Genomic DNA, 15,058 nt, shown 5'->3' with positions numbered 1-15,058 from the left:
AAAGTAGATTCCTCAATTCAGGCTTGACGTTTAGGCGTGCCTAGGGAGTTCTGTGTGTTTAAAACGCATAAAGGAATACCTGTGATTCACTATAGAGTGCAAACAAAGCATACAGTCAAACTGGTACGATTTCCAGTATCCTACGGAATCACGAATGGGAGAAATGGATGTTTGCAGATAACAAAGTGACAGTTCATGTGGCTCAGATGGCTTGTTTGCATTGGCGTAGTATGAAAAAGCTAAATAAACCCCGAAGTAGCCAAGTCTAGGGTTAGGACGTTTCAATAATTTTGAATCCCGTTTCTGTCCGTTGAACGAGGCAAACAGACCACAGTCAAATAGTATACTAGGGGGCGTTTAAAGATCACGTATATCCGGTTTTACAGGGGGAACAAGTGAGTGTGATTAGAAAATTCTTTCCTGTCCCGAGGAGTCGTGGATGCATAGCAAAGTCGTCTAAATTAAAGAAAAGTTCGTAAAATCGCTAGCTTTAGTAGCTGGATCCCTGCCAAATTTGTTCAGACCAGGAGTCTAGTTTCGACCTTCTAGCACTGGCCACACGAAGTATATTGCCGTCGTGTTATTGATAAAATCTCCTTCAATTGTACCCATCGCACATACCAACTGTTAGTTTTACCACGCAACGTCCAGGGTGAGTTTGAGTTTCTTCGAGAGCAAAGACAGTCAGCTCGGATGCCAGAAGCTTTCAGAAAAATGCTGAAAAGTATCGTGTTTTAGTGAGGAATGTTTTTGTAGAAAATTTCACGTAAACTGACCGAGGACACCATCCTTTTGAGAATATTTGTCATTCACAGCGGTCCTTTTGGACCTAACTGCAGTGACCTTAAGTCTACGTGAACACCAGCAATGAACATATTTTCACGTAGAAGGAATAACACTGATCCTTTCACGTACAGAAGGGCCGTAGAAGTTGAGCTCAATGAACGGGATAACAGCCACCAACACGCCTTGAAGGGGGAGAACCTTTAACATCACGGGAATTTCCTACTGCCTTCTTACCCAAGTGTCCGGCTGCCTATATTCAGAGAGAGGAAGTATTTTCAAGGTTCTGAAATTCATGAATCTCCCCCACAGTGAAAAATCACGTGTGTTACATAGGTAGATTTAGAGACCGACCATTATGTTGAGTGGTTGCTATGACAGATGCTAGTGACAGAGCACTTTCATGTATCAGTGAGTTCAGCTTTATTGCAGTTGAACTGCATTGGTCAACAAATTAATTAGAGGCGCCTACAAATCTTTGAGATATCTCACGGTTACAACATGGTTTGAAGATGATAAAGAATACAGCATTTTACTTCCAATCGATTTTCTTTGGGCTGCTGGGAACGACAGATTTTCTCGTTTGTTTATCAGAATTAGCCCATTTCCTAGTTCTAGTTTGTTTAGATACAAAATTAATCGTCTGTTTATAGCTGCATAAAATGCAGTGACTAATAACTCATAGCCAGTTTCATCACGTTGCACTAATGTGTCTAGATCACGGGCGGGTGATCTCATCGGAGGGGAAATTCACTAATACGCACTCACAAATGCATCAGAAGTACTGGTTAATGGTCAAGATTTAATGTGTCTGAGAAAAACACTGCTGTGAATTCTTGTTGGCGAACAACATCATGAGGAAAAACAATTCTGAAGTTTGGAATATTCTCTTAATGGCTTAAACAACAACAACAGCAACAAAAATTGAATGACGATACCCATCGCAATCTCTCACATTTAAAATTAAACGTCGTCGACTTGTATACACGAGCGAGACAGAGTAATCCCCGTTCAATTTAATGTCGCTATTTAAAAATGAAGTGCGGAAAGGGGTGGAAAATAATACGGATTTTTGGGGTCGCTTGAAAATGACATGCAGATGGTATTACTCAAGGGAGATTCCTCAAGTAACCTGTACCCCAACAGGTGAATGCTATTACACGGTACGTATATAACGTAATTTACAGATGGTAGTTTTTTGAAAAAACAATAAGCGCTGTCCGAATGCATCTAAAAGTGACCTTTTTCAAGCTATCACTGAAATATCTCGTAGCCGATGAGATGATACCGCACATCAACAAACGCTGCTAAAAATCCAGAAGGCGCAACCAGACTACTGGCGGATTCGTATCTGCAGAGAACAACAGTGAACTGTAATTGTGGATCTATTATCTTAACCTGATAAGACGAAAGTTAGACTTTTTATGCAAGTACTGCAGTCTGAGCAAGCCGTCGATACATTGTTCTGGAGGCAAATGGAATCGGCATAAAAAATACCACATTCAGACTGATATTTTCTAGACCAATTTTTCAGAGCGAAATATTTGTCTGTTGTGTAAGTGAGATGCATTCTGGGAGCTCAAAACAAATTTATGTTGATCTAGGCGACTCCACAGTTAGATTTTCATTGGATAGAATAACATACAGCCGAGTTGGGCAAAGAAAGTCATATGCTGTATTCCTCGAAGGATGCAGTTCACACCAAGATAACTTGTTTCATTACTTGTTGTTGGCAGAGAGCATTCGAAAGATATTGATCGAGTTTCGTTTTCATAAAAAGATATCTTTAATTACCCAAAATACCGGAGACAGAATATGAGAACTGCTTCCAACTTGACACTGGGCGGTCCGGCGAACAGCTTGTCTCGGAAAATTGGGTTTTAATTATGCTCTAAAATGACAGCCAACATCAATCTTGTGTTTGGAACAGTGTGTTACCGAGATACCCCGGTATCTGTCGTTCGTGGATTTTCCTCTGAAATTGACTGCCGTTCTTCTGGTTATGTTTTCCTGACCCCATGTATTCCAAGACTGCTAGGAATAGCAGAGTAACTATTTTTTGTATTTTACATTGGTATATTATTTTCTGTTCCATAGCAGTCAGACGGCCGTTTGTTCATTTTGAAGCCGAAACACGGCTTCATGAATTCGAGGACCATATGCTACTTTTTGGGGGATTGCTGCGCCATACCTTCCCTCTGTTTGTTTGTTTCGGCGGCATCTAGTTCCTCGTCAAATATAAATGTTTCTAAGATAGTTGCGTCACATTGCCCTGTATAAGAGCCTCAAAATAAGATGCTAGGGATTCAAGCAAATGGTTGTGAGATAGGACGCTGTGTGAATTTCCGTCTGATCGGCACTAACATAGGCCCAAAATACGACATGTAACTGGACGCACTAATTGCAAATGTCATGAAGGCGTTCGGCTGCCCCTACAAACGTGGCTGGAATAATAATCAACCTAGAATCAACACGAAAACATGCAGTGTATCAGACTAGCGTATCGTCTCTACGTCTGGATGCCGGTAAAATCAAAACGCTAGAGACCCTTGACTGGGTTCGTTTGCAGTGCCCGAACAAACTCTTTCCGGAACAACCGATTGACTATATCTCGAACGTCGAATTGTTCCGAATAGCAAGTGTTATTGAGCATTAATGCAATCTGATTCGCGATCATTTCCTTTGGTTAGGCTATTTTAGGCAAATGCTTGAAGGCTGAGTTCCACTGTCATCTAATGTGTGGAGTTCGGAATTGAGGACGCTGGAAGGTTTTTCGCTGAGAAAACCTTCAGGTAAATTAGAACATGCGGCAATCGACGGCAAAAACTAGAAAACAGATTCCAAAGTATCTGTGACAAGCTTTGAGACAGCATACTTCTCAGTGCCGCAAACAAACGAGAGCCTTGCAAGGAGGTCAATCCCCTTAGCGAGTACTCGGTCGCTAATGCGCACGCATATGTCTTAGCAGGATCGATCTTGTGAATCATCGACCTACCAGCTATACCTAGCCAAGTAAAACCAGTGTAATTTTGTTTCAACTCCTAATTAGTGCCTGCCTAAAATGTTGTCATCCTACGTACATAAATCGGTGGTCAGACGGATGATGAACTACCTACACGTTATATATGACCATCTCGAAAATGCTATTGGAGGAGATAAAGCACCACACTGAAATTTGAAGGTACTGACGGACGACACCATACAAAGTACTTGGTACCAGCGCTCAGCGTTCTACCATCCCGTTTGGGCCAACTGATGACTCCCAATAGACCTGTGCGTGTCCGGCGCTGATATAGTTCTCTGGATACTACAATGGAACCACGGGCTCGTACACAGGACCACGTGCGCTCGGCGGAACTGTCTACGGCCGATCAGCAATACACAAGAACCCAGTGGTTCAACCATCGTTGACCGACAAATCCAATTCCACCCACATCCTTCCATCATAAATAATAATGCAAATTTAGCTCAATTCTTGTACAAAATATGGTAAAACTGAAATTACCGTATGGATATAGGAGAGGGGAAAGACGATCCCACATCAATGAATTATCCTTGCATTCTTTTTTGGTAGGTAATTTAGATGTGTTACAGTTTACTTTGGTGAGCAATTCGGGTTTAAACTCTGGAAATAAACATATTTTCATTTCCGATCCCAGTTGTTAATTTCCGACTTATCACGGTTCCACGATACTCTTGAAAACTGAGTCCAGAAAGCAAAGTAGAGGGAAATTGAGAATGTCAAAATCTTCAGGAGCCCGTTTTACATCTGCGAATGCTCTTTATAACATATAAATGGATTACTTCGGAGATATTTCCCTCTATCTGGGGGCACCATATATTCTAACCTTTTTTTATTCTTCATGAAGGTGCGAACCTCTTTTTAAGGGAAACAATCTCCTGGGTGTCTCTTGCGTAGGCTTATTGTTGATGTAAAGTTCGGTCGGAACAGAAATTTTATGTGAAGAGTCTGTCTTACACAGCGTTTGGGTTGTTCATTGCTTTCAGGCAGCATATCCTAATTACAGATCAACGATCCAGCATGATTCACGTAAGGCGACTCATTTGCAGAGCAAATTGGTGTTACCCAGTGACTCAATCGGTTTCAGCTAAATCTTTCGCTGAGGATATTTTTCAGTTGGATGTGCTGAAAAAGGTCGCCTCATTTCTTAGTTGATACAATATTCGAGATAACGCAGTATATGTACTTCAGGGGGCACACTACTCATAAGGTTGCTGGAAACTTTTAGATAATCCACGACCGGTTTTGCCAATCTTGGGGCTTATCAGGTGACGTTGTTCCCGTCAACCGTATGTTTTACTTGAACCCATACCATACGGCATTTGAGAAGTGCATTCGCTTGGGAACTCAGGATTGCGCCTGATGAGCCTCAAGAATAACGAATCCGGTGGGGGATCTCGCCCAGTTTCCAGCTAATTTATGAGTAGTGTCTTCCGTCAAAATTATTGCCATTTGCTCACTCATGGGAAAGCACGTAAACAGCACTCTACATGAATGAACTTTGAAGGATTCGGTATTATTTCAGTATGGATATTCTTTGAAAAGCGGAGAGGTACATCAGACATGGGAAATTCGACAGATGAATAACAGACTGATATGGTTTTTCACCCACTCATATACACTCACTCTTTACACACCCACTCATATACACTCACTCTTTATGGCATGTATGAGTTTTCTTGAGCACTTACGAAGGATTACCTTGTCGTCTGCGTGATTTCAGGCGCCTAAGTTGACTTTAGCCTTACGGCGCCCTTCAAACGCATGAAACAAATTGAACTAGCTCCCGTTTGTACTGAAAACATGCAGCTTTTACAGACTTACCGGAAGCGAATTATAGAGAATCGGTGGGCACTTATTTCTGCTTGGCCTGATTAATCCCTATATTTATCAATTTTGTTCAAAGCGACAGAAGGACGGAATGCAGCAAATTTGTGTGGACCAAGATATTGACCAGCTGAACTGCGGGAAAGTTGGCACCAACGCACACGTGACAGTCGGAGTAGGTAACAGCAGCACAGTAACTGCCACGGTGATCGATCGGGGAAGTTCTTCGACAGGGTGCATGGCCGGACTGCCCACATGACCAGTTGTCAAGAAGATGGGACACTAAAATACCAGAACTGGTTATAACAAACCCACAATGGCATTTTACACTGTTAGTTTCAGGAACAACAAAAGGTTTTTGACTAACATCAACAGGTGTTTTGATACCAGAGCAATGGGCCGAAATTCCACAAATGCCATGATCAGTTCAGTAAATGGTGCCACTGAGCACAGCAAAATAATCTCGATGGAATAAATGAATCAGTAGTAATCTTCTTGTCGGTTGATGAGCTAAAAGGGTACTTTGTAGTAAATAGATAAGAAAAGTTCGATCACTTGACTATTGTGTGCGGAGATTCGGCAATTGTTAATTAAGAGTTTGTTCTATCATCTAAGCCAATCCAGGCTGAAATCAAAGAAGCACTGTACAGCTGTCTCATCCTTATTGAGAATTATCAGCATTCGGCATCTCAAGAAACTCAGTTTCAAATCCACGACCTTCGGCCAAGAGCGGCTGATCAGCAGTGTGATTAGCTCTCAACTGGTGGAGTAGGGCGACAGGGTTACTTGGTTTCCTCAGCTAAGACAAAGAAGACTAAGTTGGTGCCTACGGGGAACGGTCTTGAAGCACCGATGGCTGGAAAGAGCTCATACGCAGTCAAATCGGTTACCGTCGATTTGCGTAGTTCTTGCCGCGATACGATACACAGAAGATCACAGTTTTTTGTATCGTAGTCACAGATTTTATAGAGTTTCGTAAGACTCCAGATACAAAAGCTTAACTGGTGTCTAGGCCACTGGATTCCACAAGCCTCAATTTTTTGATCAGAGACTTCCTGGACTGACCGAAAATCACGTGGCCAGTCAATCGGCTCTTAATTCTACGCGACTGTCAAATTTTACGTTTTAACAAAAACTTTGACTACGTTGACCATTTTTCAGTTCGATAAACTAATTCTCCCTTCTAGTTGATTAGCTTACCCTACGTATGAACGAGTTGTTAGTTGCGATATCCAGGAGGCGGTCTTGGTTTACGTTGTGTGAAACCATGGGAATTTCTAGACTTTTTCATAGTAACGAATTCACCAAATGTAAATCGAATCAAGAAAACCGACAGAAACAAACGAAAGTTCACTCAAGAGAACCTTGAGGGTTTACAGCTCTAATTGGTCAAACTGCTGCTATTGTTTGCCGGAAAGACACTCCTAAAAGCGACCACTCCTAAAAAATGTTCAATTGCTGCTCCCAACTTTCACAACATCTCAAAAATGTATGCAGTAAAAAATACAATTGAGGCTGTTAGGCATCTGTTTTGTTGACAGTTAGTACTTACGCACGCAAGCCAAGAGGTCTTCGCCTATTCAGAAATTATAGACAATTGACTTTTCGTACCAAAACCTATTGAGTGAAGCTATAAGTGGATTGTAAATTCTCTTGGTCGCCAGCTTCAACAATATGCATGCGCGACCGATAGGAGAAGCACACACTGACAACGTTTATTCGTTTTGTTGGACTCCTTTGCTGTTTTTTGGTGGCATACACACAGAACCGTTTGAAGTGTAAGAATTGAGTTAAACAAGTTAAGTTAAGTAAGCAAAAAATCTACGAATTTGCGGCTGTATAATGGGTTTCATGTTAAAGTGGTCAAGGATATCACAAAAATCACTAGTTTAACCATGTGCTTATGACAACTTTTTACAGTATTGCTATGGTGTTTCTTGTTGTTGGTTTGACAGGGAACAAGTGCGGCTACGGTCAAAAAGTCTACTTTGAAATATCCTGCGTTTATAAGAGATTTGGTTAAACACAGCTGACGCTTATCCAACATGTTGTTTTTTGGAGCACAAACCTATTCCCTCTCTCATAAATTATACTGAAACCCGTGCGTCAGTTTGCACCTTTCCAACGGACAAACGAAGCAAAGAAGCTGTCATCTACTTTCGCATTTTGAAACGTTTTCTCTCACCAGTCAAACGCAAAATGCAAATGAATCAGGTTGGGAATCTGACACCTACTGAAGTGCTTTTGGGTTTACACAAGTCACTGGTGTTTTGCACAGGCCGACTGCAACACAGGAGACAAGAAGAACTCGGATACTGAACCTAATTACGTCAAATCGAAGAAGCCAGCCACCCATTATTTTCTTCTCCCACATTGGCCTATTCCCAAGAGACGTCTAGGAAAATAAATAACTTTTCAGCTTTAAGACCCTCTCGGCACCAAATTGGCCTATCGCCCGAAAGAACGATGAGGGATTTTTTGGTACTGTCCCAACAGCGATGAGGTTTCCTACTAGATACCAGCCTACGAGAACGCTGCCGATTCGTTGTCTTCAAACACATTACACTGAAACACAAAACCTTAAGACTACTGATGTTTCAGAAGTTTCAAGTTTAAACTAGCGATGCCGGCGCGTCCAGTCACTAAGAGAGATATTCTCTCCTGTGCGGTTTCGTGATATGATCCTTTGGGCTACGTTTTGCCCCTATTGTTACAGCCAAAACAATTGTTACAAGAGCTCCGTCGATCAATTTGTGGCTGGGATAAAGCAGTAAATCAAGATGTTGAAGTGGCTTGGAGAAAATGGAGAAATGACATTCAAATTGTTGAGTCATTAGTTATTCATTAACAGTTTGCTCTCGAACATCAGTCGTTGCATGTTTTCTCTGACGTATCCGAGGTCGGTTATGGAGCCGTAGCCTACCTGAGATGTGAGTCAGTAGAGCAAGTTCGCTGCAGTTTTTTGATGGGGAAATCAAGAGTAGCGCCCCTCGAGCCAGTAACTATTCTTCGCCTCGAACTTCAGGTTGCGGTATTGGCGGTTAGACTAATGCGTCACCTGGTGAAGCAACTAGAAGCCCGGTTTAACAAAGTATACTTTTGGACTGACTCAGTGGTTGTGCTGCATTATATTTTTAGTACAAGTTCGACGTTTAAAACTTTTGTGGCCAGCAGGTTATTTCCATACATGGAAATACCAACACTTCTCAATGGAGATATGTTCCAGCCAACGTGAACCCTGCTGAATGTGCCTCACGTGGCATCCGTACAAAACACCCTCAGCTGTTGTAACTTTTTGAATTCAAGGTCCTGAATTTCGGAAGCTTGATGAGCACAAATAGCCTAATACTGAAGTCCAACAACTAAACTACCAGGCCACGGATCTGGAATCGAATAGGATCGCCTTCGTTTTAGCTACGGTGAAAGCAACCCTGTCGACCTGAAAACCGGTCCAGATGTGGCAGCCTATCCCGGTGCCTTTCACCGCGAGTTCATTTATATCAATGGCCTTCGTGCTATCCACCCTCGAGTACTACGGACAGAACAGCATTACGAGTGCAGATCATTGCCACTGAATCGGTCAAGAATGACTGCAGTCAGTTTATGGGAACTCCGAGTCATTTTTTTTAAAAAAAGGACGTGGATGGTTTGAAGGGTACCTTCTCGAAATCACTTCGCCAGACTCCGGCCTACCGCTGAGAAACAATAAAATCGATAAGAAGTTATGATGCCTCGGACTTTATGGAAGCGCGCGAAGCCCGGCGTTCGAGACATGAGACTACTTCGGGCAATGAATCAGATTAGACATACATTGGAGGCGACGTAACCCAACGCCGCCATCTTTGTTTCTTATGTGGAACTCACCGAAGATATCATCCCGATTGGTGAATAAATGTTTGCAATCCAACCACCAAACTCGGCGAGCAGATTAAAAACGAATTCTTGGGAGAATGATACACAACCATGGCTATTTCCATTCATGAGATTATCCGTTCTTACAGTCAGCCCAACTTGACAGCAATGTGGTTCTGAGACAGAATTTTTTTATGATAGTTCATCAAGTAAAGCAGACCATGAAAACGTCAGGAATGGGGCAAACGGTGCCGGACAAATATAGGTTAGTAGGATACGGTTGTTTAGTCTGAATCTTCATTCTGTGTATTCGGATTTAACACTGCTATACCTACCGTTGACCGGATCGCAGTCTGTAAGTATTTAATAGGAGAAGATGTACCTGGGTCGGCGTCAGTTTTGTATTGTACACGCACCCTTCGTTTAGTGTGTAAAACATCCAACATTATGGGTGAAGTGCGATAAGTGTATGCGAGATCGCTCATGCCAGGCGATGCAGCTGTCACTGAATTTTCAAATGATGTCTTTGGAGATAAAAAATTCTTTGGAAGTATTGAGCTGCTCCTACGAAGGGAAGTTCGACAGTTAGAATAGGCATAAGATATTGTTTTTACTATCGGGCTACGGTTCCTGGATGGCCTCAAACTCGATCTGGTAGGTTGTTGCCACTTGGTCGGCATGAACCGTATGTTCGTTATGGCCTTGAAGCCTGGGATGTAAGTTGAAGAGGCTATTGATAACAAGGCGGATACTCATCGTACTTGTACTGGACTGGCATTCTTAGAGGCGTCGTGAATCGATCTAAGGCCACAAGAGCCCGTATATAATATTTCTGTACAGGCAGTCCTAGAGTAAAGTAGTGATGCATGTCTCTTACCGGCTTCGAAAATCCGGCGCCTCAACATTTCCAGTCAAACGAAACTTCGTGCGTGTGATAAGAACATATTATGATTGATGATGTAGCATGCTGACGTTTTTCGTCTAGCACAGTGACCACACAGCACAAATTAAGACCACGTTTCCCGGCCGGTTACTTGCCACGATAGGAGTGGAAGTAGATGAGATCCTCAGAGTTTCAGAAAATATTACGTCGCAGTTGGATTTTCGCGTAGTTTTAAAAAGTTATAGAAAGACTTCTTGCGGGAATTTCTTGAATGGCTAAAAACTACTGGCCAAGTAGACATTGTCTAAGAACGCCCACACCTATCATTTGACATTAGATCACCGAATTAGGCGAATATTCAGATAAGCCAGACAACGGTAACTGGAGAATAAACAGAATCCTTCGTTTGTAATAATTTCCAAATGGATGTGCCACATTCGTTCCTTTCGGACGATATTCAAGGTGTCCGAGTAGTTCCTTGAAATAACGCTATTTATGAGTCCTTCAACAGCGCACTGAAGATGTCTCCTCGAATGGTGACGAAACGTTTGCAAATCAATTACCAAGCTCGGCGAGCAGATCAACAGCCACCTGATCCAATTACCAACAATACACCCGAGCTACCAATATTCCAAAACATTACCAGGTAAGTTTCTGTTTTGGAATTCATGGACGATTCCTGGAATTTATGGCCGGAAAGATCACAGTGGACTTGTTTGATACAGCGAAATCGCGCAGCCGTTGAGGATTTTAATAGTGGGCATTGGATGTCAACAGAGAGACACCGAAAAATTAAGGAATTAATAATTGATCCGGGCAGACAACACAAAGGTTCTATTTTGGGGTTAACGAAGTAAACAGAACTGACATGATTCAGTGACAGGAATGAAATATCGATTAAACTGAGGACAAGGTGAGAACTTCAACGACTGACTAGGATTGGGTTGAATTCCAATTCAGTTTTAGCACGAAAGATTCATTGGTATTGAAATGAAAAATGACGGTACACTGCCAGATGGGGTCTCGATGAGGTATTGAGAACCTCTGAGTAAAAAGTCCATTTTAGAAAAGCCAAAAATTTACAAATTTCTCTCTAACTGTATGAGGGAAGGTAAGTGAAAAGTAGGGACAGTTATCGTTTGAATGTGGATGCCGGAGAAGACTGTCCACCGAACAAGTAAGCTCAGGAGGCAGCGCTGTCCAATAAAACGATTCAGTTTCCAAGACAGCAGAAGCGGGGGTTTCCTTTCTGTTCTTGGATTACAAATATTTTCAACACCATATGCTGGAGGTTTTCATTGGAGGGACGTTATCTTTCAAGAAGAGAGTCTGCAAAACTCCGGTAGGAGGCTGCTGTTAAGAGTTCCTGAAGCGGGTATGTGGTAAAAAAATGTAATCAACGAAGCTGGTTGCCCCTCCCCCCGGTTACCAAGCTTGACTTTATGAAAAAGTAGTACTGAATATGGTACAATTTTCCACCGAAGGGATCAGTTTAATGCACACACAAAACAACTGCACCATTAGGCTCCACAGATATTTCATGCACACCAGTTAAAGGAAGAAAGTATGTTCCAGAGTATACAGTGAGTTCATATTAGTCCAATTATGTATGAATATCGTCGTTGGAGCAATGTATCATTTTGTAGGACACTCAGTTGACAGCCAAGACTCGATGGTCTGGTTGTACCATCACCAGAGCCCCCCTAGCCAATGATTAATTGGTTTATAGGATGATGGAGTGGACTTTGAGAGGGCCTTTTTAAAGTGGAGAAAAGAAAACCTCATTTCGGTTCGAAGTCCAGGCGTGGAATCTTCCTAATAACTGTGGCACTGTGGATCAAGTGACAACTGAGGTCTGTGCGCTGTTGGCCTTAACAGCAGTATTCATAAGGCCTAGCTTTCTTGGGAGCCACAGAGAAAGCTCTTATGAAGGGATGTTTGACTACCATAATAATCCATGTTATTAGGTGCAGAAAGCACAATTATCCCGATGGTTGCTGGAACGTAGTTGTTTCAGGCGGCAGCACCCGTCGAAACAAGTTCAACAAAATAATCTTTGATATTTTCACGGTCAACTAATAACGGATTGCACAGAAAACCTGAAATGAACACTTTCACCACACCAAACAACTACACGTCATAGATAACATGGTCAATAAGCCGTATAGATCAGCACGTCTCTTCTAGCTAGGATGAAGGAGAGATAATAATCATAGTCGTAACGAGGAAGTCCCCAGGTGTAGATGCAGAAAAGGAATCTACAAACCGTTTATCGGTAGTGCTTTAGCGTGTCACAAAATGCTGTCCTGGGTACGGGATGTTGAGATTTCTTCAGCGGATTGGGATATCCATAAACTGTTTCTGATGGCCAAAAGGTGACAGAATGGTACACGAGAACTACTGAAATATCCCAGTCAACATATTTACCATAGCACTGCTGAACTGCCCCAGAGGAGTAAGAACGCCTTCTGTCAGACTGAATCAGATAGGCCCCCATTTGGGAGGTTACATAAATCAAATATTCACGATGTGTTGTGTTTCACTAGTTTCACTGACTTCCGCACAGTATTTGGTGGAAAAACCCCGTCACGAAGAGACTGGACCTTACCGTGGTGTGGCGGTTTGTGTACCTCGGAGACCTATTGAGCTGTACTGGGGAGTATCCGCACGATACTCACAGAGTCTCTCTTACCAGGTTGGTCCATGGGCAGAGGTCCGACGAACACAGTCTCCTGGCCCTCCAGGTTGGGGGTTGGAACATGTACGGCAACTTGTTCCGTAAAAAAAGAAGGTAATGTACTTGCATTTCCAGCCGGAAATCGCTGCCTTGCGGTTAGGCTTTTGAGCCAAAGGCTTTGGTTGAGAACCCTAAACGTCCTCCTGTCTAGGTGTGGGCGCCCTGGCAGTATCTCAGCCCTCGTACAACCATGGCCTACACAACTAACAATACTCTCATGCCACATCGGTCGTCGCAGGGTGCCATCAGCCGGGTCGCCTTACTTGCTGCATACAGCAGGGCGGGTAAGCAAAAGCATGCTACTGCTGACGCCTCCCTTCTTACACTTTCACGTTTTCCGTCTTCCACCCTCCCCCGCCCAAATTTGAATACTTTATCCGCAGGTCCCAGCTCTAGGACTGACCGTTTTGCTCGCCCTGCATCACACTCAGCTGCAGCTTCTGCACGTCCGAGTTCAGTTACAACCCTAAACACTTCGAAGTCTGTTTTCAAACCCCGAAAGCCTGTCTACTTAGCCACTTTCAATGTTCGCACACTGAAGCAAGCAGGTCAACAGGTGGCTCTTGCGCGTACGCTGGATTCCCTCTGTATTGATGTATGTTGTCTGTCAGAAACAAGGACGCAGGACGCAAGTACTGTAATCGAACTGACTGCCCCCTCGCTCTCTTCCAGGTTCCGACTGCGCACCTCTGGTGATGCAGAGGCCGCTGCAGCTGGATATGCTGGGGTGGGTATTGTATTGAGCGAACGAGCGGAAGCGTCTCTGCTTGATTGGATACCCGTAGACAGTCGCCTCTGTGCGGTTCGTTTGGCAACATCGGTGAGAGAATCTAGAGGAAGTGAGGTTCATCGCACCTTGTTTATTGTTTCTGCTTACGCCCCAACTGACTGTAGCTCTGAATCTGCCAAGGACAGTTTCTATGACGCTCTAGGTGCCCTTCTACAACAGGCTAAAAGCTCAGATATCGTTGTGGTTGCTGGTGATATGAACGCCCAGGTAGGTAGACTAAGCGCTGCTGAGGCCCGATTGGGTGGTCGTCTTGGTTTGGACACGAGACCCACGGACAACGGAGGCCGTCTACTTCAGATGTGTGCCGATCACAGACTGTTCCTTTGCAGTACGAATTTTCGGAACAGCGGAAATCGCTTGACAACGTGGTGCCCACCATCAAACCAGCGCCGAATCCAAATAGACCACATCGCCGTCAGTTATCGGTGGCGAGGGTCGATCACCGCCTGCCGCTCCTTCTGGAACACCGGCGTGGACTCCGACCATTCACTTGTACGCCGCTGCTTTTCATTGCGCTTCTCAGGTGTACGCGAAACGCGCACACCTCACCTAGCCATTGAGAACCTAGTGGACCCAGAAACCAAACGAATCTATCAAAACCAGCTCCTCGAATGCATGCCGGACGGTACGGTGTCGGATATAAACGGCCACTGGAAGAAAGTATCCAAGGCGCTTCTCAAAGCAGGAGCGTCTGCTTGCGGTACAACCCGGCCAACCTCATCCAAGCATTGGATCTCTGATAGGACCGTGTCCTTGCTGGAGACCCGGCGACAGATTCCACCTGGTCGCCACCACAACTCCACCCGGCGCATCATCCGATGCCAGGTGAAACTGAGTGTCCGAGAAGCTTGGTGGACCCGAAAGGTCGAAGAAATGGAAGATGCAAAGTATGCTGGAAACGTGCGCAAATTGTTCCACTTGATTCGTTCGACTGGTCCTCAGAAAGCTCTTGTCGGTGAAACAATCAGGGACAAGAATGGCTCCTTGATATGCAACGAAGCAGAACGTTTATACCGCTGGGCACAGTACTTCGAGCAGCAGTTCAGCTGGCCATCTGCCACCTCCACTCCAGAAACCTTGCCTTCAACAGAAAGGTGGACCGTAAATATGGAGCCGCCTTCAGTCTCAGAAGTGTCCGAATGCATTTCTCTACTCAAGTGTCAT

At 43.8% G+C, this 15,058-nt stretch overlaps 1 protein-coding gene across 1 annotated transcript; it reads left to right on the top strand.

Moving 5' to 3' along the window:
* Positions 1 to 8,255: 8,255 nt before the first annotated feature.
* Positions 8,256 to 8,867, top strand: T265_06298 (hypothetical protein; the record flags this gene model as incomplete). The annotated part of the gene is given in 3 exon segments (XM_009171525.1): positions 8,256 to 8,300; positions 8,349 to 8,468; positions 8,484 to 8,867. The coding sequence occupies 3 exon segments, from the start codon at positions 8,256 to 8,258 to the stop codon at positions 8,865 to 8,867; spliced, it is 549 nt and encodes a 182-aa protein (XP_009169789.1).
* Between the last annotated feature and the right edge of the window lie 6,191 nt (positions 8,868 to 15,058).

This window comes from Opisthorchis viverrini (genome assembly GCF_000715545.1).
Source record: "Opisthorchis viverrini unplaced genomic scaffold opera_v5_127, whole genome shotgun sequence".
NCBI classification, from domain to species: Eukaryota; Metazoa; Platyhelminthes; class Trematoda; order Opisthorchiida; family Opisthorchiidae; genus Opisthorchis; species Opisthorchis viverrini.
This window is presented reverse-complemented; position numbering and strand designations above follow the sequence as displayed.